General features: G+C 35.5%; 1 protein-coding gene across 1 annotated transcript in view; it reads right to left on the bottom strand.

Moving 5' to 3' along the window:
- Positions 1-1634: 1634 nt before the first annotated feature.
- ZFYVE16 (zinc finger, FYVE domain containing 16) overlaps positions 1635-7297 on the bottom strand; it is a 24979-nt gene continuing 19316 nt past the window's right edge. Inside the window, exons 11-17 of the mRNA XM_010075272.1 lie at positions 7056-7160; positions 6060-6210; positions 4936-5016; positions 4226-4388; positions 3288-3393; positions 2719-2883; positions 1635-1796 (exon numbers count right to left, since the gene is read on the bottom strand). Of these exons, the coding sequence (XP_010073574.1) occupies positions 1635-1796; positions 2719-2883; positions 3288-3393; positions 4226-4388; positions 4936-5016; positions 6060-6210; positions 7056-7160 (933 nt within the window). The remainder of the gene's footprint in view (positions 1797-2718; positions 2884-3287; positions 3394-4225; positions 4389-4935; positions 5017-6059; positions 6211-7055; positions 7161-7297) is intronic.

Genomic DNA, 7297 nt, shown 5'->3' with positions numbered 1-7297 from the left:
ACCCAAGTGAGATTATCAAAGACAGTTAACTTAAATGCTTATTTATCATTACTTAAAGGGAGTTAATACAGGGTAAGCGGACAGTCATCTGCTCCTTTGGTCACCTCCAGGAACAGGCATGGGCGAGGCTCACCCATGCAGGGGGGGTACCAGGGGCAACCGCCTCCTCCCACTGGGTCACAGTCCTGAATTGCTGTTCAACCTTTTGCAGCTTGTTCTCAAGCAAGGATGTGTTTTGTTCCTACTGCACATTGTGTGTGGTCTTCACCTCTTCTCTAGAACTGCAGTTTCTCTGAAGAAGTTACATCAGTTAGTTCAAATTGGGTAAAATCTTGAAGCGCGAACTCTTCTAGAACCAGTATTTGGAAGCACAGGTGACAGCAGAGCAAGAAGATCAGGTTAAGTTACAAATTGTTTTTGATACAAAACCAGAAATTATCCCCAATCAACATCAAGAAGGCATCAAAGTTTTAAGAGTCTCAATATAAAATTGTACCAGCATTCTTACTGAAAACAATACAGATCTTGTATATATTTAGTTTTGGTTCTGTTGCTGATCAACAGTTGTGTAACAGTTACCAAACCCCAACTGTGGTTTGCTGAACCACAGTAAAAAATCACATGCATCACAAATACATAAATAGATCTTAACAACCCAATATAAAAAAATACATAGTCTACAAGAACCTCATGTATACTAAAAATCGTTCTGTTCGTGAAAATTCACACTTAATACATCAATTCTCCCTGAAAGTAAAGGTGGCTACTAAGAGGTGGCAAAAGCAGTAGACAGGAGCAGAATAGATACTGCAGAATTCTTGTCTGAGTTATTGCTACATGTAGATTACATCAAGGGTAATCTGGTTTTTTATTAATCCTTGAAAGGTCAAATTGTATCAGGACTTCCAAACATAAAGAAAAAAAATAGCAGTATTTATAAAAATAGCATCCATTTAAGTTAAGACAAATCCTCATAAATACAAGAAAGAAATCAGTTATTCTACAAAAAAAATAATTCAGAGCATATGTTCCTGAAGCACCAGCAGAATACCCTAATGTTGAGGACTTCCAACTATAAAGTCTTCATAAACACACCTGCAAAATCCTTCCTCATGCTGACCATAAACAAGTGTCAGAAGTTGTGCCCTTGTAGTTTGGACTGACATGAAGTTTGCAGTCAGCTACAGAAGATCTCATATTTGAATCTCAAATGGCAAGAAAACAGTTTTGTGCCAAGTTCTACTTCGGTGTTAGCTCATTTGCACACGGAAAGCACATGTTTGAGATAGAGATCAGAACTAACCACAGCAATTTTTAGTAACACATTTATCTGAGGTTAAGAGGCGAGATAGTATGGCTTAAAGTTACACGACATACAACTGTGTAAAGAGGTAACAAAACCTGTCCTCTTCTGCACCTGTATTAAGTGTAAACTTTCAGAACTTTAGGAAACATTACAAACTACAATTCTTTTGTGGTAAAGTAACCAGAGAGGATTTTAGGGTTTTAAAAAACAGTTTCAAAATCTATTGAAACATAACAGGTTCAGAAACTTTAACATTTTTAGTGTTTGAAGCATTATAACTTTGGTGTTCAGATATAGCAAATCAGTATATTGCCTGTAATCAGCCTCATCAAAACAGATGTTCTGCAATGAAAAATATTAATTCTGCTTTCATTGGTAGACTTGTAGGATCTGACATTCCACCATGAATCACAGGAATCAGAGCACCATCCAATTCGTTCAGATAGTTCTGTGGAAGAAGCTGACCTCCAGATCCAGCCAAGTACTCAACCTAGAAGGAAAACATATTAATGTTGATATTAACACTTTTTGTCTTAACAAGGCAACACAAGTGTAGTATTTTGGTAAAAAAATATTTCAGGTAGCATGAAGTGACAAAATAACACTTGAACACTGGCAACTGGATGGGTTTTGAGGTCAATCACAACCAATTAGACTTGCCACCAAGAAGCAGATGTTACATGCTTGGGTTTACAGGGCACACATCCTCTATATCCCGGACTGCTTCAGTCTGATGTCCAAGAGCCTGATATCTGACTATATCCTAGTATCATAGTTACTATTAGGTTAATTTCAAAATATACTACTGAAAATTAGTTTTTCATGACTGTATTTCCAGCTTCTCTAAAAAAAAAAAAAAAAAAAAAAAAAAAAAAAGATAAGAAAGTGCAACACAGAACACCTTCAGAGGCAAAGAAGTGAACTATTCTACAGTTTTGTAATCTTTCGAGTGGCATCACGTGCTGGATAGCCTTGCCTTCCCCCTCTTCCGTCGCCAACTGGGTAGATATGTCCTTTTTCTGCTGTGCAGATTTTGATACAAATATCCCTTACTGAACTACATTAGGAAGCAAAACCAGCAGAAAACTACATTATTGCAGAAGAGCATCACAAAATTATCTCTGTGATTCTATAAATTGAGTCACCTTGGAGGCAGCTGAGTGCCAGAACGAGTCAGAACTAGGGAAGGACTGATAGCTTACTGCAAGCAGCTATTGGGGAATTTGGGCAGAATATCAAAAGAGGACAATTCTTTTCAAGAAAAACTAGACAGCTGCTTCATGAAATTTCATCCCCAGTCTGGATCCGAGGTAGGCCAAAAAACTAAAAACATTCAGTAAAAGACACAAAGTCTTTAGAAGAAAGATATTTCAGTTGAAATGGAGTGTCTGCAATGAAAGTTGAAAGATTACCATATCCGAGTCAATAGTAACTCTCAGTCCTATCTTATTCATCCCATTACTTTTCAAGGTTTTTAAGTGTGGGCAAAGAGCAGTACTGCAGGCAATAGCAGTATCTTTAGCAAACTGGTGAGGAACAGGACTAGATGGTTCACAGCTCTCTGGAAAATAGTATACCTGAAATTATAGAAAAGATAAGGACAGTCGGAAGCCTGATTATACCACAAAGTAAAGAATAATTCAGTATAAACATAACTATAGAGAACAGAGCAAGCTATAGTGCTTGTTTGCTGGCAAAGTATTTTAGTGTTTCATGTATTCAGCCAAATACTTAAGTGACCATAGGAATATCTGCATTATTTATTTATAGAGTTATGAATGCTAACAGACTTTTAATCTTTTTCAGAGGAGAAAAATGGAAAGTATATAAATTTACCAAAGAGCTACAGAGCTCTGCCTATCAGTATGACTATACAACAAATAAGTTAGTTTCTTTAGGAATATCACTTAGTAGGATTACTTTACCACTTAACTATTCTAAAAAGTAGCAAAAAGGATCAAGAACGATGGGATTTACTAACCTCAGTACACTTAATAACTTTTCCGTCTCTTTCGAAGTCTCTGCCTTGTGGTACTTTTTCACTCTGAGTTCCTTCCATCGATTTTCCATCAACTGGGCTTAAAATTCTATGGAAGATAATAGTATTGTTAATAATTAAAACAATGTGTTATGATCTAGATTTGATAACTTGCATGAAATAATGTTTAGCCATCCTTAAAGGCTATTTAAACAGCTTTACAACAAAACGTAATACAGGACCTGCATCATGCAAATACAGATGCTACAAAAAAAACTACCCTAAAGAGGGAACAAACAACACTTACTTGATAAAAACCTAATCTTATGGGTTCAAGAAGTTATAAGCCTTCTAAGGTAAACTCACTGTTTGTTCTAATTGGTCAGAGAAGCCATAGAAAAAGGCATACCAAGTCAAGCCCATGGCCTGAGAACCAACTTAAGATGAGACAAGTTTTGAGTTAGTGATGTATAATTAAAGTTTGAAGATAAATAAAGCATTCAAATGACATCAAATAAAGATGTTTTACATATCATTTTCCTTTGTTGAATGCTGGCACTCCAAACAGTGACAGTCTAAGGGCAGTTCTATGCACTGCCAAGCCCCCCTCAAACAAGGAAACTTAAAGGGATTAATTGCATCCTCACACAAACTGATTACTGATTTGATAGAGAAGGAAACCGAGGGTTCACACACTTTTCCTGACAACCTCCTGAACAGAGAAAACTGTATTAATTTTGTTGAACTACAAGAAAAATTGTTCTGTTAGTGACATCTAGAGGACCGCAGGTATTTTAACGTTCTATCCCCTTTCATGTTTTAGTATCAAATTCTTTCTTTCAATAAAAATACCACAGATTGATTTCAATACATTAAAGCTAGATATTTGAAAATTGGGAATCAGAATTCTCTAAGATGTTTTGTTTTGATAATACATTTACCCTTTGTTTGTTTTTTCTTCATTTTCTACCCAGCAAATATCTACATATTCTTTTATGTCTCCTGTATCCGTTTTGCCACAAGTTATTTTAAAGTCCTTCTTGTCTCTTAATGCCTGACGTAGGCTTTCCATCGTTTCTGGCGTTATTTGTACCATTAGTCCATCTAGAAGAAAACCAGTTAAAATTCCAACTTATCTACAGAAAGAGTAACACAGCTTTTTAGGAGAATCTTGGCTTAAATGCTAGTAAAACCAACCCTCTCCTACAGCTTGTTAATAATGCACATCAAGTGGTCTCCATCCCCCAACTACAGCATTAAATGTCACATGAAAGAGAAAGTAATGAAAACCTTGTAAACAGAACTAAGATTTAAACATCAATCTTAGACTAATCTTAGAAATGTTTTTGCATTTATGCATCAATATATGTATTTCATCATCACAGCAATGAAAATAGTTCCAGATACAGGCAGCCGTAAAGGAGAGACTTGCACTGACTAAAACAGAATTAAAACTTAGTATGTTTTAAAACAAGCAGGTAAACCACCAGCATGTATTTTTTTATATACAGCATTTGTTTCCAATAGGTTTTCTACAAAGTTAAAAATCCTGAAAAGAAACACGTTTAGCTTACTGAAGAATAAACATCTTACACAACACTGCTGCCTTTAAGTTCTCTTAAGAAGAAATTACATAGCACAAAATTATTACCTTCAACTATACTGGATTTAGCTAAAAATCCTGAAGACGTTTTTAAGGCTCCATTAAACACTACAAAACTTGCACCTGTAACTAGAAAAAGTAAGAGCAAAGTGAGTATCACTTCACATCACTCAAGTTTGTCGTTACTAACATTTAACATGCATTCCCTTCTGAAAAGCAGGCAAAAAAGCTACTACTAATTGAAATCCCTTGCTGACCAGATGATACGAAGCATAACTCTCTGAAGAAATTTTTTTTTTTTCCCAATCAAAGCTTGGCAAAAAACACCATTTTTAACTTATTTTGTGAGTGCATACAGTATTCTTTTAAGATATTGGCGGTAAGCCAACACAGGCAAGCCAAAACCGCTCAGTATACAAAGAGGAGATATGGTTGAAGAAACAGTGGTGTGGGTTGTTTGGATTTCCCCCCCCCTTTAAAACAGATGCAACACTCAACTTTTAAATTTAATTTATTTACAGAAGGTGTCCCTGAAGTTTAAATAATTTTCAGTAGTACTAACAGCAACTGAAAGAAAAGCTTATGTAAGTGAATTTCCATGCTACATATCAATCTGGAATTCCCCCTGCAACTAATGGGCCCTGTTGAAAAGCATGACTCAGCCAGACGCACTGCCATGCTGCACAGCTGTATTACTTTCAGAACCTTAAAGGGTACCTGCACTCTTCTCCATACAGGTGGTTGTATCAGTTTGCTGGGTGTTGCATAGAGGTACTCACTGTTACCATATTTTCATTCACTCAGTTATTGAGACTATTTGTTTACATACGTAAATATATTGCCCAGTTCACACTAATATCAAATTTAGATTTTGAAATACACAAAGAATCTGATTATGTCTGAAAATGTAAGCTATATTAATAACATTCTGGAAACAAAGAGGAAAAAAAGTATTAATCTCCATTTAAGGTAACATTTGTAAAAGGTACCTAAGTATTGATACAGAACAGCAACATTCTATTTTACATTTAAATTACCTCACTGCTTGAATGCTGACCTTTTTGTCTCAACACCTTACTGGGAATACATATTTTCCTTGCAGCCTAAAGTGAACTTACACTTCTACTCCAGAAATGCCATTTTCCTCTGCAAGCCAAACTAGTCAAGCTTACCTTTCCTAGGATGTCCAGTAGCACTGATTGCTTGTGTGTGATAGAGGCCATGCTTGTTCTGCACACACACCAAGTGAGAATCTGCTTCAGTATTAAAACTTGCTCCAATACTAATCACATGTTCATTAGAAGAATTTATCACCTTCATTACCTGTCAATACAAAATTTGTCATTAAAACTGACAAATGTCACTTTGCACTACTCATTTTAAATACAATAGAAAAATCCAGCTCTCAAAACAAATCCCATGAATTATTCACATAGTCAATTCCAGAGAGTGTGAACAACGGATTTGCTGTGACCAGCTGTTGGAACACTAAGCATGACCAACAATACTACTTCAGCTGAGAGGGATGAGTAAATCCGAGCACCTCTGGACAATGCAGAATATCAGTTGTAGGGATTTTGTTGGCCTTTAGGCTAAAGTATGCATTAAGTTTACTATTCAGGTTTCTTTTGTTAAAGCTGAAGTAAACAATTTGTAAGAAAAACTATACTGGCATTGTTTTTAGCTTTTAAGTAAACCATCACCATCAAGAAATGTGAGAGATAATCTTTGAAAACAATTGCTAAAAGATTTTGAAGAAACTGCTGATTTTTCAGTACTTAACAGTTATCTTAAAGCTCAGCTTTTCACTCACCATTATCACTTCCAACATATCCAGGAATAAGGAAATGTGCATTAACATAATTCTATGCCCTCCCCCTCCCCCATCACCTGCTTACATCAGTTTAAAGTTCAAAGAGTCTACTGCACATCAAATAGCAAAATAATTCAGAAAGTTGCTATCAAGTGGAGAATTTGCTAATAGAACTGCCTGGAAACTGATTACAGACTAAAAACACTACCTGGAAAAAAAAAAAAAAAAAAAAAAAAAAAAAAGGAGGAGAGGGTGGTTCTTAAAGAGCTCATGTTAAAAATGTGACTGGCATCATACAAAAAATAAAGACTAAAGCTGTTTGGATTAGAAAACTAATCAAGATGGTTTTACTCACCTCATTGTACTTCCTTAGGGGTATTTTAATACAGCTTCTGCCCATTTCCACATGAACAAACAGGTTGTCTATGGTATGCAAAGTATATTGGTAATTTCTAAGGTCCTATAACAAACAAAAGTTTTTCTGTTAGCAGACAATTAAGTATCATTTACTTACCTTTTATAATAAGTATCTTATCTAGATAAAGTATATTGATAACATTAAGGGTGGCTAAGACTAACTGATCACTTTTTCCTGCT

This window comes from Pterocles gutturalis, unplaced genomic scaffold (assembly GCF_000699245.1).
Source record: "Pterocles gutturalis isolate BGI_N339 unplaced genomic scaffold, ASM69924v1 scaffold15422, whole genome shotgun sequence".
NCBI classification, from domain to species: domain Eukaryota; kingdom Metazoa; phylum Chordata; class Aves; order Pterocliformes; family Pteroclidae; genus Pterocles; species Pterocles gutturalis.
This window is presented reverse-complemented; position numbering and strand designations above follow the sequence as displayed.